The sequence below is a fragment of the Acanthopagrus latus genome, chromosome 11 (genome assembly GCF_904848185.1).
Source record: "Acanthopagrus latus isolate v.2019 chromosome 11, fAcaLat1.1, whole genome shotgun sequence".
NCBI lineage: Eukaryota > Metazoa > Chordata > Actinopteri > Spariformes > Sparidae > Acanthopagrus > Acanthopagrus latus.
The window spans coordinates 27,140,245-27,158,714 of record NC_051049.1 but is presented as its reverse complement, the minus strand read 5'-3'; the positions used below and the strand labels follow the sequence as shown (position 1 = coordinate 27,158,714).

The 18,470-nt window shown below is 40.9% G+C and overlaps 1 protein-coding gene across 2 annotated transcripts in view; it reads right to left on the bottom strand.

Annotated features, from left to right (window-relative positions):
• Window positions 1-18,470, bottom strand: part of LOC119028042 (BMP/retinoic acid-inducible neural-specific protein 3-like) — a 52,968-nt gene that overhangs the window by 2,260 nt on the left and 32,238 nt on the right. For both annotated transcript variants that reach the window (XM_037113534.1, XM_037113535.1), the window contains exons 5-7: window positions 12,010-12,115; window positions 11,328-11,564; window positions 6,958-7,180 (exon numbers count right to left, since the gene is read on the bottom strand). In XM_037113534.1, coding sequence (XP_036969429.1) covers window positions 6,958-7,180; window positions 11,328-11,564; window positions 12,010-12,115 — 566 coding nt within the window. The remainder of the gene's footprint in view (window positions 1-6,957; window positions 7,181-11,327; window positions 11,565-12,009; window positions 12,116-18,470) is intronic.

Genomic DNA, 18,470 nt, shown 5'->3' with positions numbered 1-18,470 from the left:
TATACATATACTCTTTATTGAGTATTGATATTAAAATTCCCCTCCCTCTTTTCTCTTCCTGTTTAACTAGAACACTTTTGTTTGATGACACATCCTGCACTCAAATCTACCAAATGTGATTCAGGCTGGCAAACGAAATCCTGCGATTTGTTTTTAATGTCAGTGGCAAAACAAAAAAAAACAAAAAAAAAACATGGCAGAGGTCTAATATTTCCCTCATCCGCTTCCTGATCGAACAATGGGGAACGAGGGCGGCGTGGCTAAAGGTCAGCCCTTCTCCCCGGCTCTGCACCGCTTCACATTCTCCCGAGAGTCACGCCTGCCAAACAAGGCCCACGTCTGAGCGCTCAATTCAAAACCATGAACATTTTGATCAACTCCGTCTAGGAATTTAAACCCAGTCCACACTTTTTTGCCTCTAAAAAAAAGTTACCTTGACGAGCTTGAAGTGTAAAGTCAGTACATTTATAACTAAGGAACTTCTCTTTAAGTTTGAACACTGAAAGATGAGATCATCTGCTCCTGCTTTGACAAAGGTACAATAAGCTAACAGCAAACAACTTTAATCAGATTCTGATCAGTTTTTTTTTTTTTTTCCAACACAGACTCAACCAGTTTAAACCAGTGAGCCACTTCTCATGTTTAATAACCATTCTGCTCTAACTTTGGTAAACTATAGTGTCTAATGTAAAAGCATGCAAACCTCCTGGTAAAGGAAATCTGTCATCTGGGCCTTTAAGAAACACTATTTAACATAATAAATGTCACAGCGGGATAATTCACATAAAAAGGGCATTTTCATGCATGATTCAGTCCCGTGTAAAGAAATGATTTAGAGCCAGTGACTTTGACTATATAAATAACAATTACTGGATGTTTTATTTATTCTAAGACAAAAGCTCTAATGGTAAATCAAAATTCCTGAGATATTTTGTGAAAGAGAAACAGATGGACCGCATGACAAGAATATAATGTCATAAATCAGTCTTTGACTTCCTTTGTTTCACATCTGTCACACTTCTGAATCCACTTTTGTTCTCGAGCAGAGTTTGCAGTTTTGTTATTGTGCTTGCGTGCAGCTGCTAAATTAATTTAGTGGAAACAATGGTGCATGTATAAGTAATTTACATTCAAAGCATATTTTTTTTGAAGGAACGAACAGCATTTGTCCAAACAGTTGTTCGGCTAAATAATAGCTGGGCTGCTACCGTGTGTGCGGCAGAGGGAATTTAAACTTCATGATGAATATTAGATCAAAGCTATTAAAAGTATGCCAGGTTTCTTTCCATAACTTCACAAACCAGGTTTGGAGCAAATATACGAGGCATATTTCAACATTTCAAAACAAGTGTCTGCCTCAGTACATTATCTGGAGGACCATTTCCCATTTCTACACAGGGATAAATTCTAAGGCAGTGTTTTTCGCTGACTTTCTCTTACCGAATGTTTGATGAGACACATTGATGAATGTTGAATGTATGTGATTGTGCACAGCACTGTCGCCAAAGGAGAGCAGATGAAAGTCATTTGTAATAAATCCAACTGAACTGGAGCAGCTGAAACTTTAACTGAGGAAGACTGACTGTGCATTTGAAACGCTCTGATTTGAAAACTGCTGCATATTCAGTGTAGGAGAGGTGTCTGCACTTTTCCGAAAGTAATCTGATAGAACCATGTTTGATCTATTACAATGTATTCAAAAAGCAATTTTTGTTTGATTATAAATTGAAAAGAGACACGTTTTTAGACTGTAATCGGGGCTCTTGGCAATCATCATCATCACAGGAGTGGCACAGAGAGGGCAAAGTTAGTGTGATGATGATATTACAATTGCAAGTGCACAGGACACTTTTTTCAAGGCAGGTGCTCATTGTATGGTAAATATATTAAAAGTGAATAGAAAGAGAAAACAAACAACTAATATATGTATAAGCATGAAACTAAGTTGATCACTCACATGAATCATCATTTTGTATAACAAGTTTAAAGTTTTTCTTATATTTGAATCTGCAGACATTATCTGATTAAATATGTGCTAATTCAATTTAAATTACAGAACAGAAGGTTAAACGTTGGCTAAAGTCAGGTTCAAAATGAATAGTTTTATTTTGTTGAAATGTTAGAGTCAAAGGTTGATCTGTTTTACCACTCCACAAATCTGAAAATGCTGTTAACATTGATTAAAAAAAAAATCTATTTCTGTCATGATTTAGAGATAAAATTATATGTAAATCACACTGTAAATGATTTATATGAACAGGATCAAGTGTGGATTATTGTGATTATTGTAATTGGTGCTTGGTATTGTTTGAATTGTATGTATTTTGTATGTACTGTCTGTCTGTCTGTCTGTCTGTCTGATGTGTACGATGCTGTAAAAGGGAATTTCCCTTTGGGAAGTCTGAGTCTAAAGAAAGAATATGAAAACACTCTCCTTTAAAAACCCTCAGAACACGGATCGGAAATAAATCTGTACAGTTTGGTCAGTGGAAGTGCTTCTGAAATGGAGATTTCAATTATTTCTGTGTAACTTCAGTGAGAGTGTAGGATTTATATGCACTTCAACATACATGTTTCCAACACATAACACTGGAATGATGCATTTAGTTTTGTCTGTAGCACCCACATAACAATTCACAAATTGTTACGCACCTCGGATTTGCATTTGCGACAAACGGTGTTGTGGGGGGCACTAAATCGCACGAAATGCCGATTTCTACATTATGTTGCTTTGAGACGTCTATATTTTGCATATGGGGTGATCTAACGTGAATGAGCTAACACACAGTAATGTCAAGAGCAGAGATGTGTACTGAAATAATCGCCTGGACATTTTCTTTGCACAGAAGACATGTTATGGAAGCAAAATAGACCAAAATCTCAGAAACAAAAATGACTTTTCACTGCCTTTGTTGAGCAGTGGAAGTAGAAACACTGAGGTGAATAATAAAACATGCACACAGCAAAGTACACTCTCTAAATGGGAAGAAAAAAAGAGTCTAGTACTTTAACAGACTGTGTTTTTCTTTGTTTGTTTTTTTGTAATAAGTGCATCTGAAGGCGACAGAACATTTTGGCTGCGGTGTTCGTCCACTGCAAGTCAGTTTAAATCTGAGAGCTTGAAAACAGCGAGCCACTCCAACACAATATCCCAAAGTTACAGCGAGCGTACAATAGTCGAGAAAAAAATACATTTTCTAGCATCATTAAATTTAAAATCTGGTCCCAGTTTGTCAAAACACAGTCGATGCAACGCGTTAACGCGTTTAGCAGCACAAAAGCTCCTCCGAAAACTCATCAGAGTCACTTGCGCATATCTCACCTCCGGAGAGGAGGCTGTGCACAGCGAGACAGAGGAAGCTGTCCCGCCTTCACAAAGCGCATTGTATCAGCAGGACATGTAAACTGTCATGGAGACGCAGTGTGCAGCACGGGCCGAAGAGAAGCCGGGTGTTCACTCTGCAATCTGTTCATTGTCTGTCAGCTCATTCCACACACATCAGTGCCACACACAAACTTTCTCCCTCCGCCACAGATTCAATTTTCACTAGTGAGCTTACCGTCTCACTCCACTGAAGACACAGTACATTTTTTTTTCCATTAAAAGGGATATATATATATTTACTCGGCGAACCACAAAAAAAAAAAGTAAAAAAAAAAAAAAAAAAAAAACCATCAGTTGTGTTGTGCGTCCATCACTGCTGTTCTGACACCTTGTACTCTCAGACTCAAAAGCCGAGAAAAAACATACCGTCCTCATCTTCAAAGGCTGGACTAGAAAGTTACAATAGAAACTGCGAAATGGATTTGCAGCGTTAAGTCACAAAGCATATTTTTTTTGTGTGTGCGTAACTGACAAAGACTGTGATCAAAGACCGTCAGTACGTGAATAATTCAATAACGTAAATGCATATTTCTTTTACAGGGTTCTCTGTGAACTAGGTCACTACACACAATGAAATATGGAGATACACTCTTGAAAACAGGAAAACATTGTATTTTTTTGGTGTGTTTGTAAAACAAGAAGGAAAAAAAAAAAACATTGAAGCTAGTTAAAGTCAGTCAAAAATGTATTTTGTAGCAGATTCTTAGAAATATACATGATGTCGCGCAGTTAAATGACTTTGATATTGAGTCAAATGTAATATTTCAATCGAGGCAGGGAAGGCGTCTCTTATTCTAAGTGCTTTGCTTTCAACCCTGTTAATGTAAAGTGACAGACTCCTCTTACATCCTTCGAGAGCAACAGGTTATATCACAGCAGGATCCCAATGATCCAGTTTAAGTATTTACTTTCATCAGACCCACTATCTCATTAATGCGTTTACTGCCCTCCCTGAGTTTGCTCCACATACTGAAGCACTGGAAAAATATTGAATATTAAACCCGGTGCGTGTGCGGACGTGACTTGTTTTCAATTCATCTTGGCATATCCGACAAGTCACTTTTCATTTCACCGTCTGGTTTTTCTTTGCGTGTTGCTGGTGCACTTGGTGAGAGCTCAGAAACAAAGGGGGATGTCGACTGAGCCGGTTGCAAATTGCTGTCAGGGCTGCACATCCGTTGCGTCAGTGCAGCTTCTTTATTTAGCTCGGTTTTGACAAAGACGACGGATGTAAATGCGGCCTGCCACCAGTTCACCTGCTTGCATAGATTGCTGCTAAGCAGCGTCTGAGGCTGGACTATTGTGTCGGAAGAGACGTGTAATCGTTCCTCAAAAAGTAGGCTATACGTAGCTTTTCCCAGGTGAATGATGGGCCAACTTTCCAACTGATGGTTCGTATTATATCCTTAGCAATGAGCTAAAAACAAACAAAAAGTGCATTTCCATTTGTTTGGAGGACACACTTCTACTGTGCTGACACTCCTGTCGATCTACTGAGCCTGTCGATCTTTGCGCCTTGTACCAGCATTACTCCTTCAAATTAAAAGCACCAGCCGTACCTAAAGATATCAGACCATATGGCACACCCTTAAGAAAAATGGTGGATAAGCAGCCTGAGATCAGTGATTGAGTTATGAGTAGTCAGTGTGTGTAGGTGGTAAACCTGCTAGAAGTCCTGTGACTAGATTCTTGTTCTGTAGCGGGTCTGTGACTGTCTTCATAACTGCGACCCATTCAGCTAACTACGCATTACTGCGTTATTAATCTGCAGTCACCATTGTGAGCCACGGTGGATCGTTTGGTGACATATCAAGGCAGGAGACGCTGACATACCCTCCACATCAGAAACCACCAGAGAATTTGAGGATGGCGAGGCTGCCATGGCTAACATGAGCCACCGCCTGTCTATACATGGCACTGAAGGCTGTGCTACATGTTCCTGCAGTATGCATAGTATAGTGGTGCTTAGCCTTGAAAAAATGGACCCCTGGACTAGATTACCTGTGTAAACAGACATTATCACAGTCTACTTAGTGAGTATTTCTGGCTCTTTCAGTCATATTGCACCAGGCTGGAGCTGCAGTGAGCCATTAAGACTCAGGAGGAGGGCAGAGGGGGGGGTCATGCAGGAAAAACATAACGGTAGAGTTGTGTGATAGATAACAGGGTGTTATATTGCTGATCTTTTGTCTTGAATCTTAGCAAACTGCATCTCTCTCTCAGGATGTAGACTCTCTCGCTCGTGCGTCCGATTAAACCTCACAGCAGATTTTTACTCTTCCTTCTCCTCAATGTTGAATTTCAGATGCAGTTTCCTCTGTAGCGGTGGTCAGTCTATGGTGATAAATCTAGTGCAACGGCTATTTGTATTACCATTCCCTCCCTCCTATATTTTGCGCCTCTAAACAGGAAAGCCCTTAAAATACATATTGCATGAGAACAAACGCGCATTTTTCATCAGTGCCGCTTTTCTTCCATATCGCCGGCGGAAAGAAATCTCAGTGTAGTCTATTAGTGAATAAGGAGAATTCTAATTTGGCATTTTAGCACCTTTAAAAGGGCTGTAAATCCTTGAATATCCCATCAAAGCGCGGAGCGACTCGGTAGTTACTGTGCTGTATGCTGAAACTTCAGCAACTGCTGATGTTGAACAGGCAGAGAAGAGAACTTTCTTTAACAGTTCTGGAGTTAACAGTACATCTCCTGCGTGTATGTATGGGGTGATGTATTTTTTGGGTGACTGGTAAAATTCTAGTATAAAGAATAATGTGCTGTTTGAATGAACAGGGATTATGTTCCCTTATTTAACAGGAAGTGAAGGTGGGCGAGTGGAGACTGTAGCTGCAGCAAAGAAAAAAAAAAAAAAAAAGAATCACATTGGAGAAGATGAATATTTGGTTTCTCACCTGAAATAGCTCCTAAAATAAACCTGGCTGTGTCAGCTGTACTGACTTAATCACATTTCTTTTTCATAAGCTCAGACTCTGCACACTATATGACTGATTTATATATATATATATATAATATTTTTTTTTGAAAAACACAAAAATAGACAATGATGATGAAAGTTTTTTTTTGTTTTTTTCATCATGGGCTAGTTGAACAACAGGACAATCTCACAAACTTAGTGTATTCTTTAAAAAAGGGGTTAAAAAAAACGCTGCAAAGTCTAATTTCACAGGAGGATAGCTCTGATTTCCTGGATGTAAGGAGATCTCGGCTGGGAAAGCAGCCAAGTCATCAGGTGTGACACTGTAGCTCACTCCAGAAGGACCGCGGTTGAATATCAAAGCGCTAATATATAGCGTGCATTATTAGCATGATGCCTAGTTGGGGGATAACAAAGCGCTGCGCACACAGTGGGCTGAAGAAAGTAAATGAGTGCTGTCGTTTACAGCTTGCTTGAAAGGACTTGTGATGTGGCTGCAGGCTTTGGAATTTCTGTTCATTTTCACACACACACACACACACACACACACACACACACACACACACACACACACACACACACACACACTCCTCCACAACCCTAGCAGCAGAAAGGTCAGCAAGAATACTTATCAGCCTCTCACCTCTCCCTCAGCATAATGATTTTGGGCTGAGTTCGGCACCTCTTGCTGAGGGTGAAGAGCTTGTTGACGATGCGTCGCGCTTTGCTCAGGAGCTGCTGGGTGCTGAGCTCCAGCTGTTTGTAGCGCTGGTGAACGGTTGGCTCCATTTTCCAGAAGTACTGAATGGCAGACGTGTTCAGGGCGTAGAACGTGGGAAGCCTCCGGACGAAGTTCTGAAACTCATCTGGAAGTCAGAGAGAAATGCAATATGAGCGAAGAAGACACATTTTTTTTTTTTTTCCCCTCCAACACAGGCCAAACTAACTCTCAATTTACTCAGGCCAAATGAGAGAATCACTTTGCTGGGGCCACATGGGCTCAGGAGCCGCAGGGCAAACTGGAAGTGATATTGTTTGACACATATGCTAATGCCGAGGAGCAGAGCAGAATATGAGTATTGGGAATTTTTTTTTTTTTTTTTTTTCCCCAGTAATGAACAGCCAACAGATTTTCCAGGGCTTATACGGGTCCGGGTCTGTCTGCAAGGAAACAGTATCGACAAGTGAGCACAGAGGATAATGTCCTCAGAGCTGCTGTCTGTCTGTCTGTCTGTCTGCACACACAATGCACTGCAAACAGATGAAATTTCCAAAGCGTTCACTAACAATACCACCAGCATTGTTATCATGATTGGCTGCATGGAAAACCGATGCAAGTGCAACACTGACGATAAAATGTCGCCACGATTTGTAATTAGTTAATGCTATCTTGATAACACAGCGTCTGATTAGAAAACCAATTGTGTCTATGGCCTCCCTGGTGATTATGCGAGGTGTATTACAAAAATTAATAAGTTGATTAAACAGCTTGTAATAAAATATATTAAAAGGGGTATTTGGGGGTAGCTTTCCCTTGGCCTACATTTTTGAAATGAGAGACGTTCTCCTGAGGAGAGAGGCTACATGCTGCAGCTTCCATCAGTCAAGATATTGCCTTTTACACATTCATTTGTATAAGAAATTTACAAATAACTCTCTTGTTAGTATTTATTTGCCTGACACACAAATTCCTAGAAATGATAAGACCAAAACCAATTTTTGCGTCCCTCCTGTAGCCTGCCTGTAGCAATCATTTTTTAAGACAGGCTCATTAATGGGACTGTTGCCGAGGGAGCGGCATCAGGCCGCTTTTTTTTATTTTTTTGGTCCCGTTACTCTGCACGTCACCCAGTCGCTGTCTGATATGACTATCCTTACCTTATCCTAATGCAACCTGGGATATTAATAGAGATAATGATCCAATCCCAATACACCCCCTGCCCTAAGCGCTTAGCCCTAACCCTCTGCTTTGCATGCTCATGCCGAGGGGAAGGGGTCTCCCAATACCTGTATACATAGAGGGCAAAGAATTGGGGCTGCATGGTCTTCCAAACCACACTTCAAAACAATGGTTATATGAGAACACTGTTGTTCCACTGATACTACTTTTCATCATAACAATAGCGACATCCCTTTAGTTTGACTGTCTCGAGGGATTGTCCCATTCCATGGGGGGGTTTCAGCCACTGGGAGAGGGGGGCGCTCAAGGACAATGGGAAATCAGATTGAGCCGCATCCGTCTCTTCTTTTTCTCCTCTTTGGCACAATTGAAACAGAATGTTACAAACAAACTCTGGCTCTTAGGTAACATGGCATTTTTTTTTTTTTTAGAGTGCCTCATAAGGAAAATAAACAGTTAAATCTTTTTTTAGTTGTGTTTAATGTAAAATAGTTACTTTCGTAAACTGTGTTTATCTAAATGATTGGGAGAGATATCATTATAACAGTAACTCAACCCGTTCATAGTGCCGAGCATCCTGTGGAAAATGGGAACTGCAAGTCGCTGCTGAACACCACTATTATTTTATCACCAACACAACGATACCTCATCCCTGGAAACCAACTCTCTACCCACCATTATTATCTTGTCATCCGCTGAACCCAGGAGGGTAACAGCGCTTCAAAAATAGCAGACACTGTCAGATTTGGAGGAGCACCAGTAAAGACACTTTCTGGGCATGAAAATAACATTTTCAGGGGGCGAGATGATGCTCGTCAAGAGATCTTTTTTTTTTTTTTTTTCACTTGCTATATTAGAGCATTACAATTAATACATTATGTGTCTTATTAGTTGGGTTAATTTTGAGCAAAGAGTATTTTCTTTTACGGAAAAAATGCTGAATATTGCAATGCATTCCAACCAAATCCCCACAGTGTACCCTCTCGTCAAGGGGTCTTTGCCTATTTCACTGTACTAATATGTCCATTACTCTATTATTTGTCTCACTGAAAACATAATTAGCCTAAAGCAGTAAAGAAAGTTACAATATCCAGCAACGGAGTGTACGGTTTCCTAATTAAAGCATTCCGCACTCAGTGGAAGGTCAGTGCAAGTCATGCTGGCCATCAGCTGACTGTGGAAACCTCATTTAACACTCCGTCATGATTATTAATCCCTCTGCTCTGCTGCTGATATTAGTTGTTCTCCATTAGATTAAAAATACAAGTGGATCCCCGGGGGTTTCAAGGGAACCGTATTTTTCTTTACTTAATACAGGACTGCAACTGCGGCTCCCAGGGCACCTTGCTGCTTAAGTTATTGCCAGCTGAGTGCTAATCAAGTTGCCCTTAGTGCAGAAGCATGTAGCTAGTAATAACACCAGCAAGGTGCACAAAGAACAGCTTCAGGCAAGGCTCTGAAATGACTGAAACTCACAGTTTCAGTAACGATGGGGACACAGAAGCAGAGCTACGTTGGAACATTTAGCGAAATACACGATACACTGAGGGCGCAGCTGTGAGATAAATGTCAGCGGTCACTAGACAGAGCTCCATCAATGAGATCACCTTGCAAAAAGCTTGTCTGAAAGAATTCACTTGGTTCATTTGGAGAACAGAATTCATTTGGTTAAAATAGGGAGGAAGAAAGGTATTAAATCACCGATGACATCACAGGCTGGTAACAGGTCACAGTAACTGTGGTCCGTGTCTGGGAGTGACAGACTTCATTTGACTGAATCACTGCTGACCCAGTCACATTACTGTAAATGCTGTCCTTTCATTTCCAGGACTGTGAGATTTGCACTGTGCAATTTCTGTACACAGGCAGGATCAAAACAAGGGAACTGTTTGAATGCTAAAGAAAAAAGGTTCAGACGTTCTGAAAACGTGTACTGTGAGATGACAAATCTGTCAGCCAGTAGAGATTTTTCAGTGCCGTTTCTGCTGAGCAATGCCTTTAATATCTCCTGCTGTATTAGTCCACTGTGGAGCATGTTACCGATCAATAGGAAGGCCTGCCTCTATGGCAGAATTGGATTTACTGGATTTTTTCATCAATGTGATGAACCCTTATTTGTCAAACATTAAATTGAGCAGATTGTCCAACAAATAGCTTACCTATAAACAGTCCCTGAAAGAAATCTGAAGAACACCACCGCATGTAAAACAGAATATGCTTATCTACACGGTACGCCCTTTCACTGGCAATATGTGTCATTGCATCAGCTGCAACATGTCCATCAATTATTGTGTGATTCAGTTAAGACCAAAACCTCTCAAAGTTCAGAGCTAATAAAGGTGTAACTTGCAATATTTATAACGAATATGTATCAAATTGGTTTTGGTGAGCTTTTTATTAGTTAATGTTGAGTTTGAAATATATGTATTTTTTACATATGATGAGTTAAGTAGGTAAAAGAGAGAATCTTGAATTTGGATGGTGTATTGGTGATTTTTTCTGTCTGGTGGGGAAAAGAGGTGTAAAAATGTTTCCTTTTTTTTGACATGATGTGAATTTATTTAGTTTATCAATCAGAGGAAGAAGCGAACGAGCCCCTGGCATACATCTTCCAGCTGAAAGACAACAACAAAGTTGTATTATGAGACAAGACAGGCCGTGGCTAGCTGTTTAGCACGCTAACATCAGCTATTTCTGCAAAACAGTACATATATGTCTTTGACATAACACTGTTGTTTCTTTACATTCTGACAATAATGTTAGGTTCATTTTTGATTGCTATGAACTAAAAAGTCTTGCACATAAAAGTGTAAAAGGATAAAAGCGCTTTACATTTACGTTTTGTTGTGCAAATTTAATTTACACATATAGGCCATGACTGTATCTAACACTGAGACACCAAATTCATCACATCTGTGTCATCAGGCATGGCATGCAATGATCCGCTCCTGTTGTTTCTCTTACAATCCTTCAAGATGCTGCTTTGCTACCACATGGATTGGATGCAATTGTCCCTTGTTTGCTGTGCCCATGGGCTCCTCAAGCAGTTGGGTCTAATTTGCTGTCGGTATGGGGAAAAAAAAACAAAAAAAAAAAAACAAGACAACACTGACCTGACTCCTCAAAGTCTTGGTTGGCCATTTTCCAGGAATCTCGGATTTTCAGCAAACTGGCTTCCATAGCCCTCAGATCCACCTCGGGGCAATTACACTGTGGGTAGTCCACGGCGCACTGGCACCAGCAGTCATTGTCCCTGCACACAAACTGGCCCTCCTCATTACAGCCGATGTAGCTGAGAGCCGCCTGCACAAACCTGGCCCTCAGGTACTCTGGCAGTATGGCCTGAAGACCTACAGCGAGGACAAAAACAAGACAAAAACATGAGAATGTCACACAGATGAATGAAGAGGGAGCAGTAAGTACTTTAGTTATTGCAGAAAAAGGTGTTTATGGCAGTTGTTTGTTCGATCTGTAAATCACTGAAAGGCGGAACTCATTTCCTCTGTTTGTTGTTTATTTTGACACGTTGACATATGCTTGGCGTCACATGCAATATGCCAAGATTCACTTAAAGTTATATTTTTACCGCGCAGTTCTGCTACTTTTGTTCTGAATCATTACTGTCTGGGATTCACTTCAGAACTCTGCAAGCATGCACGGCAAAAAAAAGGAAGAAGAGTGATTGAAGCTAAATTTGTTCTGACACTCTCGTGCTGCAGTTATAAGCTTGCCAGAGAACAGACACTGTGACAATTCCATCAGAAAATTGGGGGAGTTCAATTATGGATGGCCAACCTTGCAAATGAATCTTGTTTTCGGGGCTCTGAACCAAAACGGAGCTGACAGAATCGAGGTTGTCATAGTTACTGCATCCGAGAGGGCCCGTCCTTGTTTCGGTCACCTAAAGGGAGAAAAACAGGCACGTTAGGATAATCCGTACTGCGAAAGAAGCCCACTAATGGTATTAAATATACACACATATTGAAATATAGAGAAAGAGGAATGAAAGAGGGGAACAGAGTGCACATGACTAAATGTCATCCAGAATAACATTAAAAACACTGTTTGCCTTTGCTATGGGGCTACTGGGAAACACAAAATACATTAGGCATTATTTAGGCCACTGCATTGTGTAAATCTGGAAAGGACAATGACTTTGTGAGCTATGGGCCTGAAACTGAGTTGTGATAATGTCCCCTGAAATAAAGCATGATGAGTTGGTTCCAGTGTCATCTGTCAAATGTATCTCTACATTGCGTTTACCCATTACAGTGCCCACCGGCGCCCATGACATGCAAAAAATCCATTGTGATGCTAGTGTAAGCAGGTCCTATTCAATTATACACACACCTGAGGATTTATGTAATTGCTCGGTGCAAAAGGTTTACATGGAGTACGTAATATTGTTACAGGACCGCACAGGCTCAAACGTGACGAGAGGCTTGGCAACAAAACAATTGCTGTCAAGTGTGGGTTCATCCTTTGGGGCTCGGATTTAGCGCTGCACTCCTACGACTTGTCAAACTCACAAGGGAGCGTGAAAAAAACGAATAAAGCAGAACTACATTTACTGTCTTTTTGTAATGTATTCCAGCATATATTTCAAACTCGACAGTGAAGCCGTTCAGTCCAGTGAGAACTGTCCACCTGGTGCATACACCAGAACAGTTGATTAGCTTCACTTCTTTTTACATTGTGATGACATCATGGACTTTTTGAAACACTTTACTCAGTTTTACAAATATAAAACCACTAAGGAGCAAAACTTCATAATGGAAGAGTAAGTTCAAAGAGCCCTGTCAGCAGTTTTACAGACATCCCTTTCACACTGGTGCTTTATAGGGAAAATGCAATTTGTCACACTCCTAGATATTTGGTAATTTTGCTGCACCTGTGTCACAGTTCTAGCAGAACCACAAACAACTCTGGGATCCTCAATGTCAGTAGGTGTAATTTCTTCAGCTGGGATTGTTTAACGTTTTCACATGCAGTTCATACAAGCGCTGTGGCAATTTTCTGACACTGTAAAGTCTCCGCGAGAGAACTGAAGGCTGGAGGATGTGAAATCACTGCAGCCTGAGGAGCGACAACACATTTGGTTAGCACGAGTTTCTCCTGTCCCAGGAGGAACCTTCTACAATCTAGGAAATGGTTCAGTGACATGAAATGAGGCGCCAAACAAGTTGGCAGAATTTCTTCGTATGGCGCGGAGAGGGGGTCATCGTCCAGGCAGTCTACAGAGGATATGACCATCCTATTTATTCACATGCCATGCGTCAACGTGGCATTTCTGAATATCTGACAATCTGTCGCACAAAACCTATGCCTACATAATTAGCAATGAAAACGTTCCCCTCTTCAGATGTGTATCTCCAAGTCACGCCAGACAGCTTAAATTGACAGAAAGTACTGGAAGGAAAATGTGCATGTGAGTGGTCTGTGATGAGTGGGCGTGTTGGAAGCAGCAGCTGGAGGCAGTAGAGGGCACGTGGTTTTTACACACCTATTCTGAGTCAGGTTAATTGACTCAGAACAGGTTAAAGCGTGTAGGAGTAGGAGAAGAAGAAAATCACATGGATTTAGGCACACATACACGTGGAACTCTGTTCAGTCTCCTCCCTGCTCATCTTTGAGAACTGAGAGTTTACTTGATGAAGAAGTGTGTACATGCAGAGCGCCTGTGGGCTGTTACGCGGCGGCCTGTGTTTGCAAGGAATTGTCAAAAAGCCTCTCTGTGCCTGAAATTAAACAGTCGGGGCGGTAAACATCACCGCGTCCCGGTGTCTCTGCTGGAGAGCCATGTGAAATAACTTTGCAATACGCTCGGTAAATTCATGAAAACAGCTTCTGTTATTTGTACTCTGAGCTTTCACCTGGTCTGTGACAGAAGTCCAAAATTGCCACAGCAATAGTAAAAGCCGCTTTTCAAGGGGAAGTGGAATTTGAGCACCCAGTCAGCGATGCTCACGTAACATTGCTGAATGACAGCACACCTAACAGAGTGTGGGCAACTAGATAATGTTCCTTTTATTGCTCGCTTGTATTTACTTATGAAGTAGAACGATCCTGTCTCCTTAATACAAGGAGTGATTATCTGGGAACCATGGAGCTTTCTGTAGTGGATCAGACAGATAACTGATTCACAGCTCCACTCGGGCTGTTTGTTTCGGTTTGCTAGCTGGGCAATCTATTAAAACTCACTGCTAATTCTCTGCTGGCTTAAGTCCAGCAAATCTTCCATATTTATATTAATTCTAAATGTAAACGATGTAATGCAATATAAAGGTTGACTGAATACAATAACACAAAGCCAGCAACTATTTCTACGGAGGCTGCTTCAATTTCCGGCAACCATTACTCCGTACTCTGCTGTCTACACTCATCAGACTGATGTATAACTGTGAGCGAGCATATGCAAGAACATACTGTTCGTACTCTTGAACACTGAACAAGATGAATATGCAGCGAAACTCAAGCTGCGCAGCCCTTTAAAACATAGTCATTATTGATGCTCATTTGAAGGACCCTGTCGTTTTAAAGCATGGGCTAGTGGTCTGGGTTCCGCACATGGGCTCCCTGTCGCTCAAAATCCCCTGATTGCTCTCACAGCACCATTTCATGCCATGGCTGGAAAGTAAAACATTTCAAGGGCTTGTTTCTCACTGTGCTGCATTCAGTACTTGTATGTGCAGTGGCTTTCGCGCAGGCTTTGCCCACTCACAGCAGAGACTGAGTGCACCTAAAATCACACGACTTCATATAATGACATGAAAACATTTGGAGAAGATGCTCCCTTTTTTTTTTTCCCCGCCGGACGTTTTATGATTCTTTGTTCGATTAGAAACTGAGAGCAGCAAATATCGGCTTACATCTGAAGCAAGAGTGCAAAAACAGTAATCCTGATGGTTGGTTGAATGGCTGGATGGTAAATCTGCAAAAAAAGAAAAGTAAACTCTGAGTAAAACGTAATAAAGTTCCTACTAAATGCTTCAAGTATGGAGATTCCAGCCTGTCCAGCGATGGATCACTTACAGCTGGTCAGCATCCCTACCATTCTAAGTCTGGTGCTGTAGGTACGCCTTTCTTGAAACACAGCAGTATACGAGTATGTTTGTCTGATTTGTTGCCATTTTAAATAAGTAAGATGACAAACAGAAATGCAATAAATGCTGTAGCTCATGTTCCTTAGTTATCCGTGACAGTACTGAATGTTGGTGTCGACGTCTGATCTTTTCCTAAACTTAACCTCATAGTTCTTGGATGTGCTGTTTTCACACGTTAATAACATGTCGTGATCTGTGATGCTGTTAAGCAAGATTTATTCTCAAAGTCCAACTGGTAATTGTCAGACTGGAGTAGAGAAGGTGGACCCAACAGCAGGATCACGATCAGGGAAACTGAGCTGAACTAAACACTGGACTTAAACACAAACTAAGCTGGCGAGGGGGTGGGTTGCAGGTGGATAGAGGCGGAGGAACATAGTTGAGGGCTACGAGTGTAAAAATACTAGGAACGTGGCTGGGATAATGAAGGAGACGCATCACAGGTGCAGAGGGAAAGCAGACTGGGGAGGAGCACAAGAACACGAGGGAAACAGAGCGAAAAGCCACCGCAAAAACCCAGATAACACATAAACTGCAGCTGAAATGACAGGACCACGGCAGCGGTTGCAAGTGGTTTTTGCGACAAACTTGTGCCGTGCTGACGAGGCTGCTGCATTTGACGTGCGAACGTGTTGGAAATGCAGCTAAACTAACCTCGCTTTCACTTTTACAGATTGCCACGAAGACAACCCGCATGCGCATTAATGAAAATAAACTCTTTAATAAACCTGGAAGCGAGAAACAAGAGTCGGGTCAAAACAGAATACCTTCTGTAACAGGCAGGAAAAAAAAAAAAAAAAAGATGGTACTTTATTCAAGGCTGCAAGACATAACACCAGATATGCACCGATGATACACAGACACACAAAACAACTCCTCTCCTTTGAACTCACGGTTAGATTGTTCACAATCTTGGCTCAATCATCCTTGACAAAACCCTGATTTAGAGCATGCGTATATCCAGACTCCACGGGCAGCAAAGACAAACTGCCAACCTGAAGGGAAATCCATCTCCTTGCTGTCACTCGCGAATTATTGCCAAACACCATGACGGTGTCTTCTTTTAATATTTTCCCAAAGGTCCAATAAAAGTAACAACGTCTCCTTGCCAGATTAATGACAGCAACTCCAGCCAGGAGGTAAACGGAGACTTTTTGCCGCTGTGGGCAGAAAAGTTGTTTTTCTTTTGACATCTACTTTTGACAACTACAAGGTCAATAAGGAAACTAAATAGAGAGTGACATGAGGATGAAAAGAAGCTGGGAGCTCTTTACATCCAGCGTCTCCTTCAGTCTCCTGCTAATTAATAATTATCTGAACTACTGTTTTCCAATTTACATTGACTGAAATAAAGTCCTTTGAATGAGATATCATCATATTAGACAGGACAGTCGGGAGGTGCAGCGTGTGGGAGAGAGTAACCGACTTCCATTCTTCTTTTTTATTATTGATGCGTTAACACAATTAATTAAAATCCGAACAGGCTCCGTAGGGACTCGCAGATTAATTTCCAACACGGACAGATGTCCAACTTAAAGGGGAAAATTGACCAAATGCAAATCTAAAGATGGCTTTTCTATGCATAGCAATGAGACCATCTGCAAAAAGAACCCAGTGGAGCAGAGCTCGGTGCACTGTCAGCCTTCTCTATTAGAAATCGACCCCAAAAAGGCCAAAAAAAAAAAAAGAAAGAAAGAAAGAAAATCCTTTTTGTATATTTCACTACATCTGAGACCTCATGGGGCAATGTTTGCTAAAAGCGAGAAAATAGTAGTGATTCCAAAAATGTGATATGCAAATGACATGGATCGGTTGGAGGGGGAATTATTAATGTGCCATAATTGAGTACAAGATAATTTGCGCTGACTGTGTTGGAATAACGAACAGCTGCATTAAATGGAACATTTAATTGCACTTAAAGGCTTTCCTAGAATAAGCAGTTTGTGATACTTACACATGCTGTGGACGTGACTTGTTTATCTTATCAACATGAAATTCAGCGTGCCCCGCAGGCCTGCCTTTTCTGATGTCTTTGCTGCCGTCTAAATGCTCCCTTAGAATTTATTAATCCTCCATCTTGCTTGCGTGGAGTGGTGAAAATGTTTTTTTAACATATCTTCAGGGCTTACTGATCTGTTGAAAATGGATGTCTCTATAGCAACAAGAATGCATTTCTTATTGCGATATGACAAATCACAATCATAGGGAATCAATATTGATGTTTAGTGGTATGTACTTTATCAAACTGCTGTGCATTACACTAGACAATCAGCAGTGTTGTGGGCTGCACTGCAAGTTCCAGAGCAGAATTCTTATTGCTAGCGCATGGTTCAGTTTCTGTTTCTTTTTTGTTATGTTTTCTTTCCTTTTTCAAGTCATTTTCTCTGGTGCTGTATACGTCCCTCTTCTGCTACTCACAGAATCCTTGAACCAGTAGCCCTGTAGGCTGGCAGGTAATACAAGGTTTAGTCACAGCGAGAATGTTCATATACAGCCGTATTTGCATGGGACTAATATTACCTTCTCTGTTGTATTACGATGCTGATTCCAAAAAAGTTGAGATGCTTGTAGTTGTTCTCACTTAACATATTGCAGGCATCAAATTTGTACTATTTACAAAAGGAATAAAGTGTATTAATAATAGCATCAAATCAAACAATAGTTGTAAAGGCTTATTTATTAAAAAAAAAAAAACAAACAAAAAAACAATTTAATCAATTCCATCATTAGTTTTTTCAATCAGGGTTTAATTGTGGAGGTCTTCTGTGGTTTTAAATCCATGCAGATCTACCAAAAACAATTCCACTGCAAATTCCATACCACTCTTCAGCCAACACAGACGTCATGTCATAATATTTGTGTTGTGCTCACAAACCAGGATGACACGTAGAACAGGAGTAGCAAATGTAGGTGAGACATGAGGTGCAAAGAACAGGACAGGAAAAAAGACAAAGACAGGAAGCGAAAAAGAAAGCATGACACAAGGAGGGTGAACTTTCAAAATAAACCAGGAAATGACTTAAACAAATCCCTATACCATGACAGTAACTTGCATCTCTGATTTGAGGTCAGACTTTGTAAAAAAAAAAAAAAATCTGTTCTCAGTTGAGAGCTGTGTATATATTGACATATAAAAGTACTGAAGGAGGAAGT